This window comes from Pseudonaja textilis, chromosome 1, assembly GCF_049901715.1.
Source record: "Pseudonaja textilis isolate UNSWEBS1 chromosome 1, rPseTex1.2, whole genome shotgun sequence".
Classification (NCBI taxonomy): domain Eukaryota; kingdom Metazoa; phylum Chordata; class Lepidosauria; order Squamata; family Elapidae; genus Pseudonaja; species Pseudonaja textilis.
Genome location: NC_141990.1, coordinates 248,928,420 through 248,946,869, shown reverse-complemented (window position 1 = coordinate 248,946,869; position 18,450 = coordinate 248,928,420). Strand labels below are relative to the sequence as shown.

Here is an 18,450-nt window from a genome sequence, read left to right as displayed (position 1 = left end):
AAAGTATAAATTTGATTTTTTTTGAAAGAACGCAACTTTATATCATGATTTTCCTCCCATTGACACCAGCAGAAGTTTGAGATGACATGATAAGCTTTGATTAATCTTTATTAGACATTTTTAATATCCTCAGAACCAACCCAAGAAGAAAAGCAGAGAGCAGACCTTCCTTATCTGCGCTATGACTAACATAGCTGAGCTGTAGTAATCCAGATAAAGAGTAGATGATAGCAAAACTATGTTTATTTTTATTTATTAATTGGATTTTGGTGCATTAAGCCTACAAGCAGATTTATTGTGTATTTTTGTCTTATTTTAGATGTGAAACAGCAGGAAATTATACCTGTTTCTTGGTACTTTGCCATTGAAATTTAGCAATATAATTTTGGGAGATCCAGGAACCATACAAAAATGATTTTGTCAGTCACATAGAATTTGCAGACTGCTACACATGATGTAAAGTAAATCATGGGGTTAACATTTCAGGTGAACCAGTTCTTGGCATAGAAAATTTTAACCCGCAGTCCTATAGTTAACAGTAAAACTTTTTAGAACCAGCTTCCCTTAAATCCCAGAATCTTCGATCATTTGCCCTGCAAGACTAAGAGAGTTATAACTGAAAACATTTTGAGGTCATTAAGTACTATAGATTAACCCACTGACATTTTCATTTTCCCATTTTGTATCCTGGATATAATTAAAAAGAAATTTACTTTAATTATGGTAAGGTCTGCTTTCTCCCAAAATGTGCATATTGGCACACTAGCCAGTAGTGATAAGTGACCCTGTGGATTATTAATAAAATTTGTATCTCCATTGAAGAAATTACATCCATCATTCAAGGTCTCCACCTGCAATAATGGTATTAGACTTCAAAGTCTAACTGTGTAAAACTAATTATATATCTCTGATCAGGGCCATTGATTTCCCAACCATGGTGTCTTATCTTGCCCATCCTATGTTTCAACTTATTTCTCTTGTTAGTCTTACAACATCTATTCAGAATTTGTTGCTATGGTTAATATGGGTTTCAGGAAGCTTCATTTTAAATGCTGATAATATCCTTTAGAAATGTCACTGTTTAATTGAAATGTGCAGTAGAAACATATTTTCCAGTTTGTTGAGAAATAGGTTTATGCAGGAACACTTTTTATCATGGTCACAGTCACAAGCACATTTAACTTTCTCAACAGAAAGGGTCTTGTAGAAATGCCGAAACTATTTTGTGTGACTTTTATTGTCATTTATAATTTTATTTATTTATTAAATTTATGGGCCACCCATCTTACCACATGGTAAACACTGGGAGGCTTACAATATTAAAATGGTTATACTGGGGAGTCTTTTGAGTTAGACAAGCTTGGAATTTTAGCTTTTGTGGTAGGATTATCATATCTGACTGCCAAAATCCAGATTATTATTACTAGATTTTTAGTCTACCTTTTCTTCTACATAACTTAAGATGGCAAACAGGCCTAATACTCCTGCCTCTTAATATCCCTACAATAATCCTGTGTGATGGGTTGAGCTAAGAAGGAGTGATGGACCCAAAGTTACCCACATGGCTTTTATGCCGAAGGGAGGCCTAGAATTCACTGTCTCCTAGTCTATAAACCAGCACTTTAGCTACTATTAGATTACTAGGACATGGCAACAAAGAGAAAACTCTGTTTAGTGAAACAAAGTGGTCATTTGGATGTTTGTTATCCAAATAATGGCAGCTTTATCTGTTGATTTAAAAACACATTAGCTGTGTCTGTTTGCCATTTTAATAATGTCCCCAAAATCTGCACGTCTAGAGTAGACTCTCACATTACAAGAAAAGGACAACATGAAAATTATTTAGGGAATCTCTCCATTAGGCTAGCAGATACCCAGTATTTCTAATGCCTCATTTGAGCACTATTATAACAGTTATGCATTCAATGACCTACTGAAAAACTACAAAACCCAGCATATGCAAAGGCTTCCAGCCAATAAGAACTGTTAATATTTCCCCCTCTTTTGTTTCAGATAATATCCATTATTCTTGTTAGAAACCAAAATTTCTCCACTTCTTTTTCCTCTGTCGGAAACTATTAAAAACAAACAGGAGAAAGTGATTACATATACACATTCCAAACCTTGACTAGAAGATTTACATTCCTTTCAGATTAGAACACAAAAGCAACATTTGCATACACCCAGCTATGTTTTTAATGCAAGGTGATATGGAAGCTCCATTTGCATACACTGAATTGGCTTAGCCAGTCTTATCCAAATTCGCACTCTGCCCAGACAATTCCCAGACAATATAGAGATTGATAATCCATGGTTGGAAATGGCTAGTACAGACAGTCTCCTACTTACGAACTTTCAAGGAAGCTCAAAACTTTTTACAAACTTTTGTAACTCCAACCTAGAAGGTCCTGGAAGGTAGAAGAAGGCAGCAAAAGCTTCATTTATGGCAACCTCAAGTCTATTGTCAAGAAGACTGGCTGTGGCCCATTCCTAGGATGCAGGCCCATTCCTCTCTGAGGGGTGGGAAAAAGTCACCAGGTTGGGCAGGTGTTTGCTCGATAGCATGGAGAAGAGGGGGAAAAAGTCAAGCGACCAGGCAGACAAAGAGGCTTGTGACTGCACAAGAATGACTTAGAATACCTTTATTGTCACTTTGAATGTAAACCAATTGGCATACTTTAAAATAAAATTTGGTTGCATTACAGCTCTCAAAGGGTCACAACCTCCAATATACACTACATCAACATGACTATATACATATGTAGGTCAAGGTGTGTTCGGGTCTTTTCCCGTGTAAGATTAAGAGTATCTTGGCAACATTTCGGCAAGGTCCCACTCGCCATCCTCAGGCTGGTGCTTTCAGCTTCGTGCCATTGCAAGGAGTGTGTGATCGGAGCTGCCGTCTCTCTATAAATACTGGTCGGGGGGGGTGGGCTGGTGTGCTGGGCTGGTTGGCTGCACTGCTGCCTCTTGATTGGTTGATGGAGTTGATGTTGGTATAATGGGCTGTATGATGGCCTTGTGGGTTTTGTTGTGGAGATATCCTGGATCTTGTGCTGTAATCTCCTGGGTCGGACAAACCAACAGAAGAATAAGTGCACACATTGAAGAACACAACTCAATCAAAAAAGAAGAACTGACCTCTTCCCTGGTCCAAAACCTCAAAGCCACATGACATGAGATTGACTTTAAAAATACCAGAACTATCGCCAAAACTGAACACTTCAACAACAGAATAATCAGAGAAGCCATAGAGATAGAAAAATGCCCACACAGCATGAATAAACGAGATGATACCTCCCGCCTACCAGCCATTTGGAAACCCGCCCTCACTAACCAACAAATACCTAACATGAAGAATGACACCAGACCCACACCCACGAGGGCCACACAAGATGCTACCACCACACCTCCACACAGAAAGCAGACTCATACCCACACAGATGATGAGACATGACCACAGACCAGAAGCCATACCGTAGCTGCATCACTACGCACTTCAAACCCCTCCGACCCATGCATGAAGCGAATAGACGTCCACCATGAAGATGTTCGTGGCACGACCACGAACACGAAGCCAAACAATAGGATCATAGCTCACCAGCTCAAATCCCCCGGCAACTAAGACTAACCTGAGCACAACCAAGCCCCCACCTGAACAGAACACACCCCCAGCCAATCAGAACCCAGCCAACCCCCCCAACCAATCAGAACACAGCCAAGCCCCCACCCAATCAAGTCACACCCCCACTAGCAATTAAAAGGAAGAAGCAGCTGCAAGCTCACATTACTCCGAGAAGCACAAAGCTGAAGACACAAGCCTGAAGATGACGAATGAGATTTCGTCGAAATGTCACCAAGACACTTCCAATTTTACACGGGAGAAAACCCGAATAACCAAAGATCCATATATACATACATACATACATACATACATACATACATACATAGCATTCAGCTTTGTTCAGGTATTTTCCCACATCATTGTAGTTGTGCTTTTAAAGCTGTAGCAATGTTTCGGCAGAATCTCATCTGCCATCATCAGGCTTCTGATTGTGTCCATCTATCATCAGAAGCCTGATGATGGCAGATGAGATTCTGCCGAAACGTTGCTACAACTTTCAAAGCACAACTACAATGACGTGGGAAAATACCCGAACAAAGCTGAATGCCATACATGTGAGTACCCGCAAAAACTTAAGAGAACATACATACACACACACACACACACACACATACATAGATATTTTATGACACAGAGAAACAACATAGTCTAGTTTGGATGTATACATGTACATGACTCCAAAACTGAATCTTGCGAGTTCATCATTTGGATGGCATAAGGAACAAAGTTGTTACAGAATCTGGTAGTCCTGCTAGAAATACTTTGAAACCTACTCCCAGAGGGGAGCAACAGGAATAGACCATGAAGTGGGTTTGTGGGGTCTCTAACAATGCTTTGAGCTCTAAGCACCTGGTGCTTATAAGCAATAGCCTGAATAACAGGAAGCAAGCTTCCTATAATCTTCTCAGCTGTCCTTATCACTCTCTGTATAGGCTTTCTATCTGAACCATTGCTACCACCAAACCAAACAGTGATGCAGTTTATTAAAATACCCTCAATCATGCCTCTGTAAAAAATGGCCAGAAGTGAAGGAGGAAGAGGTGCTCTCCTCATCCAATGCAGGAAATGCAGACACTGGTTTGTACATTTTACTAAGGGTGATGTGTGGAGGGACCAGCTCAGATTGTTAGTTATCTGCACCCCCAGACACTTAATAATATTAAGGGACCTGGGGCCAAGGATCTCCCGTCACTGGGAACCCCCACCAAATGCACCTCATTTTTTTTTGAAGAATGGCCGGGTAAAGGGTGGCCTACTGCTCAGTGGTGGTATTCAGCCAGTTCGCACCACTTTGGGCAAACCAGTAGCAAGGATTTGGCGTGGGTTGCCGAACAGATAGTAACTTCTGGCTGGCCATGCCCCCGACCTGGTTGCTGCTCGCTCGCTTGTCCCACCCGCCCAATGCTCACTCACCCTGCTCGCCTGACACTAGCCCATGCAGTCACTCCTTAAGGTATTTCTTCTTTTTCCTCCTCCTGACAATCACCTGTTCTTACAATCAGCTGGAATTCCCCTCGCTTACTTACTGCTTCACCCAGGAGGCTTCCCTGAGGCCCAAGAAGGCAACCCCACTCCATTTTTTGCCTTCCTAGGCCCCGGGGAGGCCCCAAAATGAAGGCTCAGTTTCTGCCTTTCTAAGCCCTAGGGAAGCCTGGGAACTAAAACGTTCCCCCAGGAGGCTTCCCTGAGGCCCAGAAGGCCCCAAAACAAAGCATGGGGGAGTGCTGCATGCCCCCTTCGGCGGAATTTTCTGCCTTCCTGAGCCCTAGGGAAGCCTTCTGGGAGCAAAAACGCCCTCCCCCCAGGAGGCTTGCCTGAGGCCCAGAAGGCCCAAAAAATGGGGGATGTGCTGCAAAAAGAAAAAAGCCACGTCTACCTGCTCACATGGCCACACCCCCTAGCCATGCCCACAGAACTGGTAGTAAAAAATTTTGAATCCCACCACTGCTACTGCTGTTCATAGAATCCAGACCAACCAGTGTGTACCTTAGTCCTCTGCCTATGGGTCACAAAGGATGCAGCACCTGATGGTCTTGTCAATGGCCTTTCCCCAATGACAGTCCCCATGGAACAACTCTAAGCCAGGCCCTAGAGCCGGTGGCCAAAGCTGCAGTGGATCTATGCCGGAAAGGATTTCTGGACCCAGAACTGGTCTCCCTTCACTAGCTGGGAGGATGCATTCTTGGCCATCCCCTACAAGCAAGGGGTAAGAGGAAGTCAAGGCATTTGCTGGTGCTTAGAAGGCACGAGGGTTAGGGTTAATCCGCAATTGATCAGGTGGAGAAGAAGAAATGTGGGTTAAGTTATGTAAGGTAAGAACTGTACCATGCATTTTTTAATATATGTTTGATTGTACTTATGAACCAAATGGACTGACAAACAGCATCTTAGAACATAACCTGTTCATAAAAGGATTGTTTGTATGTTGAGGACTGGAAGAATATGTACATCCAAATTCACTCTAATGTTGAGAACTAATAACGTAGAGTTTTTTTATCTCTCATTTGTCATGTAGTTACTAATGGAGAGGAAAAGTGGTTGTGAATAATTGAAGGAAAATCACTACATCTTCATCCCTTAGGCAGAAATGGTTTGTTATAAACAATAAAATTGTAGAGTTCTCTATGGTATTCCACAATTAAACCCCGAGCTACAGATATTTTCTTCTATTGGAACAATTAAAATTGGAAGTCAGAGCTGTTTGTGGAATCTATGCAGAAAAACACTCTCGAAAATAGAGAATAAGCCATTATGCTCCAGCAGAAGATAATTGGCACTGGATATGCATCTCATGTTGCATTTTCACCATGAAGTAAAAGGCCATTTTGAAATAGCCTCTCTTTTTTTCTGGTGATTTCAGGAAAAACTCAAGTCTACTAACATTAAAAAAAAAACCATATTAAGCTACACAAATAAAGGGAAGGAAGGAAAGAAGGATAGTTTTTACGGTATCCTCCCTTGCATTTAGAGAAAAATATACTGTTTATTTTATAATTCTGTCTCATTCGTACAAACCCCCACACCCATACATGCACAGAGAGAGGGGGGAAACCAATTACAAAATGGTTTAACTACTTGGGGTTGAGTTAATTGACTATGACCAACCAAGTTAAGCTATACTGAAATTCCCACAAAAGAGCAAGTTAATGTTTGTTAAATAGAAGAGTTTGTTACAAGTTAAAAATAGCAAAGCAGTGGTTTGGAAAAATTATTTCTGCCAGTTGACTGTAACGGATAGTGAATATGTGATGAATTAAGCAGGCAATGTTCGGCAGAGGATTAGCCCAGTGGGTGGGGGGGACGAGGAGCAAGATGCACTGAATGAAGTCTGTGTGCAACAGCATAAAATAAAATGATGTGAAAAGGGCTGAAATTTAAAGTTTCAGGGAAGAGGACGGTGAAGTTTTTTTTTTTTAACACCCAAAAGACTATATCATCCTGCACCTCTCTTCCTTAGGTAGAATGGAAGTTTCAATTGTATGGTAATTACACACGTTCATTTCCTTCAGGATGAGAAAGTTACTGAGAACTTTATAATATTTCTGTATCATGGCAAAGTTGTACATCTCCAAGGATTGCATATGAACACCATGCTGTAATTCAGTGTCCCTCATACCATCTTCAGTATGATGAGGTTCAATATTTGGAGCATGGACTACTTTTCCAGCCAAATCCTGGACAACCTTGAGTCATTATTCTGTTATGGATACAACTTAATTGAAGATTGCATACTTGTATAGTTTTTAACTGTGGCATACTGACTGGAACCTTTTTAGATCTAAAAGATATCTCTCTGGTTTTAGTTATGCTACAATACATGACCTGCATAGTTTTGAAGGAAAAAAAGACACAAGCACTTATCAACATGTACAAAATCTTTTCTGTATCTAATTGAGCACACTTTGTTGTATTTGAAACTGATTTCTTCAGTGTGTGAGGATGCTTTTTAAAAATTGTATCAGAATCCTTTTGACATTTGAACCTTAATTACTAAGCCACAAAGATTTGAATTATTAATGTATTTCTTTAAATACAATGAATTTAATAGACTTTTAATGATCTTTTTTAGAAGGAATTTATTTATTTTTGGGGAAAAAATTAAACAATTATGCCATGTTTAGTTTACAGCTGTCATCTAACATATCTAAAAGAGGCAAATACTATAGAAATTTAAAGAGCGTTTGAATAAGACAGATGTAAATAATTTTCAAGTAGTGAACTAATAGAAGACCCTATAAATGAAAGGGACAGAAATTAACTAATACAAACACATTTGCATTATAATTACTATGAATGTCATTGATCATTGTAGCCTACTAAATCAAAATTCATCCATAATTTCTTAAATTTTGATCAATAAGTTGTCTGGGCTTATCATGTTGTGCAAACTGATTTATGGCTTAACATGACATGTAAATCCAGTGAATTGTGCTAATTGTTACAGAATTACTAACTTTATATATCTGTAAGCCGTTGCCGGTTAAGCCCCTGGCAGATTGCTTAAGCAAGTTACCTCTTCCTGAGTTGTTTTTCTCTGCAGTGGCGCACTACCCTAAAGAATGTTAACTCCAAATTACAAAGCTCAGCTCATCACAATATTTGATGGTTAATATGCACTTTGGTTCAAAATAATTTTTTTTAATTATCATTTATTGCCATTGCATTTACAAATGATTGCTAAAAAAGTCCCTAAACTAGGATCGGATGTACTTCAAATCCATATTGTCAGCCTTTCTCAAAGTATACAGCCTTTCTCATTCCTTTGCCAACCCAGTTCCAGTTTGTTCTGTTCATGTTTTATCTTCCTCACCTATATATAGGATTCACATGAAGACAATGGGATGTTGTGGGATTCCTAGCATCTTCAACAACATGATGTGACTGACACAATGAAGGAGCTTTCTTATAATCAGAGCAACACATATACTAACATACATACATATATATATATATACTATTTTTTTTGTCTTCTTTGACTTTGCAGTTATATAGTATTCATCGGCTTTAATAGCTCTTGTTCCAACCCTTTTCTAAAACCAATTTGAACATTTCCCTTTCTACACAGAACTGTAATCTGTGTTGGACAATCCTAAGCATTATTTTGTCAGCAGGTGACATTAGGGATATTGCACAGTAGTTTGCACGCACTGTTACATCACGTTACTATATTGCAGTAAATAGATTGACATCTTTCAATCTGTACCATTCTCCAAATTTATTTGAAATATCCTCATAAAAATGTTTATTGATTATTATTTTTGTGCTTGTCATATTTTTGTGGCCTGTAGCCTTCTGATTTGGCAATGACTGGAATGTTGATCTGACTTCATCTTCTAGTATTAGAATTTCTTGTAAATACGGAGTATTTTCTAATGTATACTGGATATGGACAAATGTACTGTACAGTATTTCAGTATATTTCATCTTTTTTGGATTTTCTTGGAATTGGTTATTGGCATCCTTTAGCATGCCAATTTGAGATTGGAATCGCCTTCAGTGTTCAGAAAAGAAAAACAAATAGACTATTATAGTAATTAGCGATGCAAAGCATTGCCAGTTAATTGTTTACATGGATGAATACAAATAAGAGCTCATGGGATATTATTTTTCAGGAAAGGGAATTTCAGATCTAAATATTCCTTTCCAGATGTGTTATTAGTTGCTTTTCCCCTAAAGGAAAGAGCAGTTTTGCAGGGTGAAGAAGAAGAAGAAACTCAAAACCCACTTCTCTCTTTTCCCTGCCACCTGTGATTGCAATCATTACCCTCCCCATCTTAAATGATGATTATCTGCATTTTTTAAGTTTAATAAATAAAATGATAAAAACAGTGAGGCATTGGTACTTTAATGTGGATATTAATTTTATGATTATACAATTTTTGGATCTGTATAATTTGCATCTAGATTTTACAGGCAGATTATTATAGTTTTATTTTTCCTTTCTTGTTCCTTATAAAGGCCCACTTGGCAAGTGCAAAACAAATTGGATGCCAACAATGTGGCGTACACAACTGAGAAGCTAAGTTTTCATACTGATTACCCTGTTCTACAATCTCCACCAGGGGTAAGAGAAACATAAAAAATAAGGCAGCAGTAAAATGGGTGCTAATAGCATAGTAATATGTAAAATATTTTGGTTAGCCATGTATTATGTTATATGAGAGCTAGTTTGGTGCAATGATTAAAGGCACCAGAGTAGAAACTGGGAGCCCATGAATTCTATTCAGGGAAGACTAACATAAAAAGAAGTAGTTTCAAAGAAAATGTAAAACACACCAACATTGGCATCTGTGTCAGAATTTCCCATAGGACCCAGCTTACAACTGTGTCGTGAACAGTAGAGCCTCTCCCGAAGGTCCTGAATGTTTATATAGATAATGGTATTATTTGAGTTAATCGGATTCCAAATTGTTTAGAGCTTTGTGAATAAACACAAACATCTTGAACCTGGCTCATTAACACAGTAGAACTCAGACATGCTTAATCATCTTCCTAGTGTTTTCTGAACTAATTGCAGTGCTGAACTATTCCCAAATTCACAAAGCACATCATAATAATCCAATTTTGAGACGCTCATTGCAGGAAATCTAATTGTCAAGCTCTCAAAGTCCATAAACAGACAATTTATGAAATGCTGATAGTAATAGGTAACTGTGCCTCTAATGAAGAGGACAGATTCAGGCTGCATTAAGAGAGGGACAGAATCAAGATCACATGAAGTGTTAATACCACTTTATGATGTCTTGATGATACCACACTAGGAACACTGCATCCAGCTATGGTCATCACAATGTAAAAAAGATGTTGAGACTCTAGAAAGAGTGCAGAGAACAACAACAAGGATGATTAAAGAACTGGAGGATAAAACATATAAAGAGTGGTTGCTGGAATTGGGTATGTCTAGTTTAATGAAAAGAAGGACTAGGGGTGACATGATAGCAGTGTTCCAATATCTCAGGGGCTGCCACAAAGAAGAGGGAGTCAAACTATTCTCCAAAGCACCTGAGGGGAAGGACAAGAAGCAATGGGTGGAAACTGATCAAGGAGAGAAGCAACTTAGAACTAAGAAGAAATTTCCTGACAGTTAGAACAATTAATCAGTGGAACAACTTGCATCCAGAAGTTGTGAATGCTCTAACTGAAAGGTTTTAAGAAGAGATTGGACAACCATTTGTCTGAAATGGTATAGGGTTTCCTGCCTGAGCAGGGAGTTGGATTAGAGGACTAGAAGACCTCCAAGGTTCCTTCCAACTCTGTTCTTATTCTATAAATTTAGTAAATTATGAAAAGTACAACCCATTGAGAACAAGTAGTTCTTGATTTGGGAGCCATTGGTTCACAAGATTCCACTACAAGTGAACTGATCATCCAGTTCACTCCTAGGCTCAAATGCTTCTCTTGATAGTGGACAACCTCTTCTGATTTAAATGATATCTTGCTCTTAGTTCCCTAATTTCGGTACAAATAGCTTCAAATAAATTTTAAATAGCACTGGTGATACAATAGCATTTGGTACTAGATCTTACTTCCAGATATACCTTTGCTTCTGCCGATTCATAAAAATGTATGAGGTAAGCAACCTTGTACTCATTCAGACATTTTACAACAGCTACAATATTTTGCAGTTCACCATAGTTATAGGGCTGATGAGACCAAAACATCTGGAGAGCGCTATCCTGTATTGTTTGAGGTTAGTATTTCTCAATTCCATTGTTATCAGCTCAGGTGAAGTCACAGATGCACACAGTTTGTAATCTATAGTGTTATCTATAGTGTTAATTTATGTCACATACCCTGAATTTTTAGCTGACAAACCTATTCATGTATTGTGTAAGAGTGAAAAAAGATAAAGCTCTGCAACATTGCATTAAGAAGATTCTAAAGCAGGGGTGTCAAACTCACGTTGTCACAGCAACGTCATGTGACGTATCAGGACTTTTTTCCCCTTTGCTAAACGGGTGGGGGCGTGACCAGCACGTGACGCATCCAGCCAGTGGGCCAGGAGTTTGGCATCCCTGTTCTAAAGAAATGCAAAGTTGACCTCATTTAAGTCTCCTAATAGAAAACAGGGAAATCTGAAAAGAAATCTGAAATCTACACATGCAGCAGTCAGAGCCCTAATTCAGTATAATCATTTTATTTACATTTATAAGAAGTTCAAATGGTGCAAATTGGCCTTTATGAATATCAATTCTGGTGAGGTTTACACTGATTCCAAGTTATTTTCTACATAAACACTTTAAATCAACCATGTACTAAATAACATTCATCTCAAAAGGCATCTGTTACTGTAATAACTATACAGTGTATTGCAGAGAAATGCTTAGAATTTCTCTGATGGATTCATAGGAGAAAATCCATGATGTTTCAGTGGAGAAAATGTATACGTATTTCTGTTCAGTATTTTAATAACCTACTGAACTTCTAATACTGCCCATATTTCTGCCACTCTTGCTGTATTTGCAGAGATGGGGAGATTAATGTGGTATGTGTGTTGCTGTAGGAAATTTTTACTCAAGGCCTTCAAACAATCTGTGGTATCATACTTTTGATAGATTAAGCAGATCATGTGCTATTAAATAGATGCCATTTTTTCAGATTTGGGAATTACCTTGAAAATTCATTTAGAGGTTGTACAATACATATGGTATGGCAATCAAGGGGAAGTTTTTAAATGGAAAAGAAAAGAAAGTTCATATTTTAATTTATGCCAAGAATCACACCAAGATATTTCTTCCAAATGCTTGTTAGGGTTTTTTAAAACATAGTTTTAAACAAAAAGTTTTGCCAGCAATCTTTACAGTCTCTTTGTGTTTCTAGTTTTGGGATTTTTAAAGAAGCGTGTCATGTTATATAATAATGAGACTTCTAAAGACATTTATGATATAAAATAAAATGTAGAGCATAATGCTGAACTTATAATAATAACCTGATGTTAATTTGTTCTAGATTCAGTTTCTGCATTGTATAAAACAAACTTCTACTGGAGGGGAGAGTGAAGTTGTGGATGGATTTCATGTAGCCAATAGGTTTAAGGAACAAAATCCTTATGCCTTCAAAATCTTGACCTCTACATTTGTAGATTTCACAGACATTGGAGTTGATTACTGTGATTTTGCCATGCAAGCCAAACAAAGAATTATAGAGTAGGTAACACTGAATGATGTGATATCTTTTTATCTGATGTTGTCTAGGTGCTTATTCCTGAATTGCAATCAAAAGTATCTTTTTGCTTTATTTATTTAGCATATTTGTATGACCATCTATCTCACTGGTGAACCCTGGGCAGTCAGTTTTATTGAACAAAATAAAAAATGTTAAGGCTATGCCTGCCACCTTGTGGACAGGAATACAAATCAATTTTTTAAAAATGTGTGCGCTATTCATATTATCATATTGAGAGAGTGGATATGGATGTATATGATATGATATGACATTATTGAAATCTGCATGTAATTTTGGTTTTTTTTTTGTTATTAAAGCCCTCAGCAAAGCACTTTAACAAAGTACAGCTGGGTGGAAAAAGGTTTATAATGGGCAAATGGTTGGTTTAATTTCTCCTACATTCATTTTAGAGAATTTTTTTTAGAGATAAGACATTTTTCGTATTAAAAGAGTTGATAACAATCCAATGTCACACTAAACATATAATTGTATAAACCATAATGAAGCCTCAAAATTTAAAAGCAAAACACTTGTCTCTGCCAGGATGAACTAAATTTATCTAGTTTTGCTTTCATTTTAACTTTTCCCTAATCTCAAATTTATAAGGAAATTTTGGGAAATTTAATTGCTTTATTAAGATGAACCGGTCAGATTCTCAGTTATTTACCATGCAGCGGTTTATTCATTTTAAGTCTCATACTTTATTCATTATAAGGTTTATAAGCCTAACCCATTTAAAAAACCAGCGAATGAAGAATGGTGTTATGTAAAACTGTTGAAAAATTTGAGGATAACCTGAATTGTTCTCTCATTTCCCAACAGTGTAGATGAAAAGGGCCAAGTGGTTCGTATCAATTTTAACAATGCAACCAGAGATACAATATTTGACATACCTGCTGAAAAAGTAAAGCCATTTTATGCTGCTCTTAAAGACTATGTTGGTCTCCTAAATAGCACGGATTATAAATATTCATACAAAATGAAGCCAGGTAGGCCTGGATGAAATGGTAATCAGTTTTTTTTTTTCCAGTTGATGTAAAAAGTCTTTCAGTAGAAATAGGAAGAAATATACAAACACTTCTTCAGAAAATTCTCCAACTATTAAGGGTGGATTTTGCAGACACAAGGGAGGGCTCCAAGCAAAATATGCTGTTCTGTTCTATAAATTTGTATCCCATGTCATTCTTTCATTATTTTTTTTATTAGCTAGAATAATAAAATTCATTATTTACTTATCTATGGAGATTTTCAAGCATCCTGGCCATGGTTGTCCCAAAGAACTAAAGAAGTTTCTTGGATGAGAAGCCAAATTTTTTTAAAAAAAAAAACTGAAGAAATTCAGTTGCTTTCTGGAAAAAGCACCTTTGGGAGTTCTTTTTTACTTAGTTGTCAATCCTCCCCAGCTTTTAGGAGAGAGCCAGGGAAAGGAATGGGCAAAGGAAGTAATCTGCCTTCAGAAGTTGTGGGAGCTTCACCACTGGAAGCTTTCAAGAAGAGACTAGACTGCCATCTGTCAGAAATGACAGGTGTCTCCTTCTTGGGGGGTTGGACTAGATGACCTACAAGGTCCCTTCCAACTCTGTTATTCTGTTATTTTGTTACATAAATATTTTCTTTTTTTGAATACTTATCACATGCAGTGCTCATTTTTCTTAAAATGCATTCTGAAGTGATAGTGGAGATAGAGAGATGGGCGCACATATATACAAATGCATCTGAAGCAAATTTCTCCAAATAGCAATAGCACTTAGACATATATACCACTTTATAGTGCTTTACAGCCATCTAAACAGTTTACAGAATCAGCATATTGCCCTCAACAATTTGGCTCCTCATTTTACCCACCTCAGAAGGATGGAAGGCTGAGTCAACCTTGAGCCTGGTGAGATTTGAACTGCCAAATTGCAGGCAGCCGGCAGAAAGCCGGCAGGTAGCAGAAGTAGCCTTCAGTACTGCACTCTAACCCCTGCGCCACTGTAGCTCATTTGCATATTAAGTGCATTTGGCAGTGCCTGGCCTACTTTGGTTGAAAACGATTAGTACTTCAGTATTTTGCACTTATGTCAGAAGCACCGAGGCACTTCTAGGTTGAAAAATTAACCAGTGACATCACTGTTGCCCTGAGAATGCCACCTGGGGGTCGTTTCATATCCCCGGGAGGAGCTGGAGTGAAGGACGAGAGCTTAACCCGCCCCATGGCAGCTCTCAGTTCTCAAACATGGGCTTGCTAGCCTCCTCCCCAGCAGCCCAACCACTCAAGCCACCATGCTCCTAATACTTCAGTAAGTGGTCATGAGAGAACTTGAATGCTATCAGCCAGCAGCCCCCAACATTTTGGCCACTAGGGACCAGTTCTGTGGAGAGAGGTTTTTCCACAGACCAGAGGGGGTGTTTTTTCGTATGCTTCCTGCATGCTGTTTGTGTGGCCTGGTTTCTGGCATGCATGGACTGGTGCCGACTCATGGACCAGGGGTTGGGGACCCCTGCTATAGGCTACACTGAGAGGTTAGAAAAAAAATCTCAGAAGAAAGCAATGACAAACTACTTTTATTTATTTTGAAAAAAATTGCCAAGAAAACTGCATACCAGTGCAATCATCACAAGTTAAGCTGTATTTAGAGAATTATTGGCTTCAGTAGTTCCAAATATTATACCAGTAAGCCTTTCTGTTCCATCGTATCTCTAATTAGTATAAATGTATTTACCACAGATTTTATTTTAAAATAATTCTTTGCCTTCTTTCTAGGTGACATAGTGGTATTTGATAATTGGCGTTTACTTCATGGTCGGCAGAGTTACCAGGCAGGAGCAGAAATATCCCGTCATCTTGAAGGAGCCTACGCGGACTGGGATGTAGTAATGTCAAGGCTCCGAATTTTACAAAAGAATGTTCTGAGGAGACAGTGCCTTTGAAGCTTGGACTAAGGAGAACTCTTAATCTTTGCTGCATGATTTTTCCATAAAGGAAAATGAACCTGATATGTTTTCAGTTTATTCAAGGCATTCCTGAATAAGCTGGGTATTGTCTATCCTGTTGGATATGCAGAAAATCTCTTAAACAAAGAATAACTTGGGTTCTTACAGGTAGTCCTCGACTTATGTCTGATTGCTTAGTAACCATTCAGAGTTACGACATACACAAAAAAAGTACTGCCCCCTCCCCCTTGTGATTATATTTTGGGTGTTCACAACCTGCCCAAATTTGCAGCCATTTGAAGCATTTTGCAGTCATGTGATCACTATTTACAATATTTTTTGCCAGGAACTTGTGCTTATCTCTAAATCATTCTTTGCAGACAATTAGTTCATTTAACGACCTTGGCATTTGCTTAATGACTGTGGCATTTGCTTATTGACTGCTTAATGACCTTGGCATTTGCTTAATGACTGTGGTAGATTCACTTAACAACATACTGAGTTTAGCACAATGTATGAATTATTTTAATTATGGTTCTTTCTAATGATATCTATCATATGAAATGGAATAGTGCCTTGACTATTTTTCAAAAGTGACTTAAAAGAACTAAGATTAATTTCTTTTACACAAGAGTAGAACTTAGTAAAGAACTTAGTCCAGTGGATACTATTGCTGTGATTATTATTATTTTTTTGAAAATTTTATTGATTTTAAAAACAAACATAAACAAAACAAAACATAAAAACATAAAACATCTTTTTTGAAAGCAACTTGATCCTGGGTTACATCTCTTCGTACAGGCACAAGTTCAAGTTCATGCTCATTTTTATATACCATTCCATATCTCATTACAATTCTACATTTTCTATATAGCTTCTCCCCTCTTTTAACTTTCTTAATTTTATTTTATTTATTTCATCTCGATTCAAACTGTTATATTCTTTGTCTGACCTGTTTCAGCTGTCTATTATCTTTTCTCATTAAACAAAATTTCTCCTGTAATCACTGATTGGAGTATGACACCTTTATATCTTTCCCCTAAAATTATAACACTTAATATAATACATAACTTCCATTCGGATTCTGCTTGGTACATTCTAAAACTACACACTGTATTTTAAAAAAAAGAAAAAAAATATAAATATATAATATAATTAAAACAACAATCCATACCAATTCAATTCTATCGTTAATATTCATTTAACTCTTAAACATTTTACACATTTCTTTTCAAATAGGTATCATACTTCTATGGGAACACTTATAAACTTTCCATAGTTACTTCCCCCCCACTTCACTTATATTTTATAAAACACTGAATAATTAAAATGTTCCCATTCCTTCCTAATTCAATTCTCTCAATTATTTCATTTCATTTATTTTGTTCACAAAAGTTTCACTGAATTACACTGACTATTTTATCCCACTTTTTAATCATATGTTGTTTCCAATTTTCTAACATTATTTCTAATACAAATATAACAATACAATCTTATGTACCTTTGCAGAATCGCTTTTTCAGTTAAATTTTCACCCATTATCTCTGAATAAGTCCTATTCCTTTACATCTTGCTTCAAACCTTTGTAACTTCTCTTCCTTCCTCCCTTGCTTCTCTCTCCCCTTTTTACCCCCTTGTCTCTCCACCTCCATTTCCCTCTTCTGTATTCCCCTTTTCTGTTGCTTTCTAACATTATATCCACTTTTCACATTATTTTTCCCTTTTGGGGCTGCTTTTTTGGGTCTTAAATTCTCCACTCTCTTTCCCCCCCCCCTTTCCCCTTTCTTCCCCAGATAAAGTTACTTGTTCATCAAAGATGGCTTCTTCTTTGTCCCAATCTTCTTGTTGCGCAGTCTTTTCTTGTAGCTTCTCGTAGGTACAGATCGCCATTTCTAAAAATTGAAAAATGGAGCCAAAAGAGCCCTTCCCGTTCCTCTTCTTTATATTTTTTTAAATTCCATTTTCAGTTCATCCACAAGTGATGCCATTGTAGAATTTTTTTAAACAACCACCCAATTGTTTTTAGTCATTCAAATATAATTTCCAGAAGTCCCAAAGTCACCAAGCAATCCAAATACACACAAGCTGTTCTTTTAACATTCTTCTTTTTTCACTTTCTCTTCCTGGAGTTACTATTTAGTTGAAAAGTTCCAGTTAAAATGTATCTTTTAGAAGTTGCTGTGATTAATTTTTATGGTGCTTTTTCTTTCTCTTGACTTGCAGCAAACAATTGCAAGTGGGAATATCTTAACCCTTTATTGAACTGTCATTTATTCCCCCAATTCAATTCAGTTTATTGTTCTGACCAATGGTTGTAACAAATAAATATGCACAAAGTATTAATAAAATATTAAAATCTGCAAAAATCAGTAAAAAGCATTAAAGCAGTGTTATTGTAGCAAATACAATATTAGTCTTAGGAACTTTTCATAAAATATTGTCTCTTGTTTAGCAGCAGCCCATGCAAAGCTTGCTAATTTCTGTAGCATTGTCTTCTTATCTAAATTCATTAGATATTTGATTTTATATGTATCAGGACAAAATAATTTTCTTACCAGGAAGGAAGGGATCCTGAAGCTTTCCAGGTGAATAGAGCAATACAATAACTAATAGATAAAATATTCTATAATCTCCTTAGAGCAAGGGCAGAAGCACATAATATATGGGTAATTGAGAAATCAGTCCTCTCTAGCTGTGTCCACCTCAGATAATGTTCACATTAATTGTTGGTTTTATGAACTATG

At 37.4% G+C, this 18,450-nt stretch overlaps 1 protein-coding gene across 10 annotated transcripts in view; it reads left to right on the top strand.

Annotated features, from left to right (window-relative positions):
• Positions 1 to 18,072, top strand: part of BBOX1 (gamma-butyrobetaine hydroxylase 1) — a 40,004-nt gene extending 21,932 nt beyond the window's left edge. For all 10 annotated transcript variants that reach the window (XM_026706302.2, XM_026706293.2, XM_026706285.2 and 7 more), the window contains 4 exons: positions 9,584 to 9,689; positions 12,575 to 12,771; positions 13,613 to 13,779; positions 15,537 to 18,072. In XM_026706302.2, the coding sequence (XP_026562087.2) occupies positions 9,584 to 9,689; positions 12,575 to 12,771; positions 13,613 to 13,779; positions 15,537 to 15,703 (637 nt within the window). In that variant the 3' untranslated portion in view covers positions 15,704 to 18,072. The remainder of the gene's footprint in view (positions 1 to 9,583; positions 9,690 to 12,574; positions 12,772 to 13,612; positions 13,780 to 15,536) is intronic.
• The last annotated feature ends 378 nt before the right edge of the window (positions 18,073 to 18,450 follow it).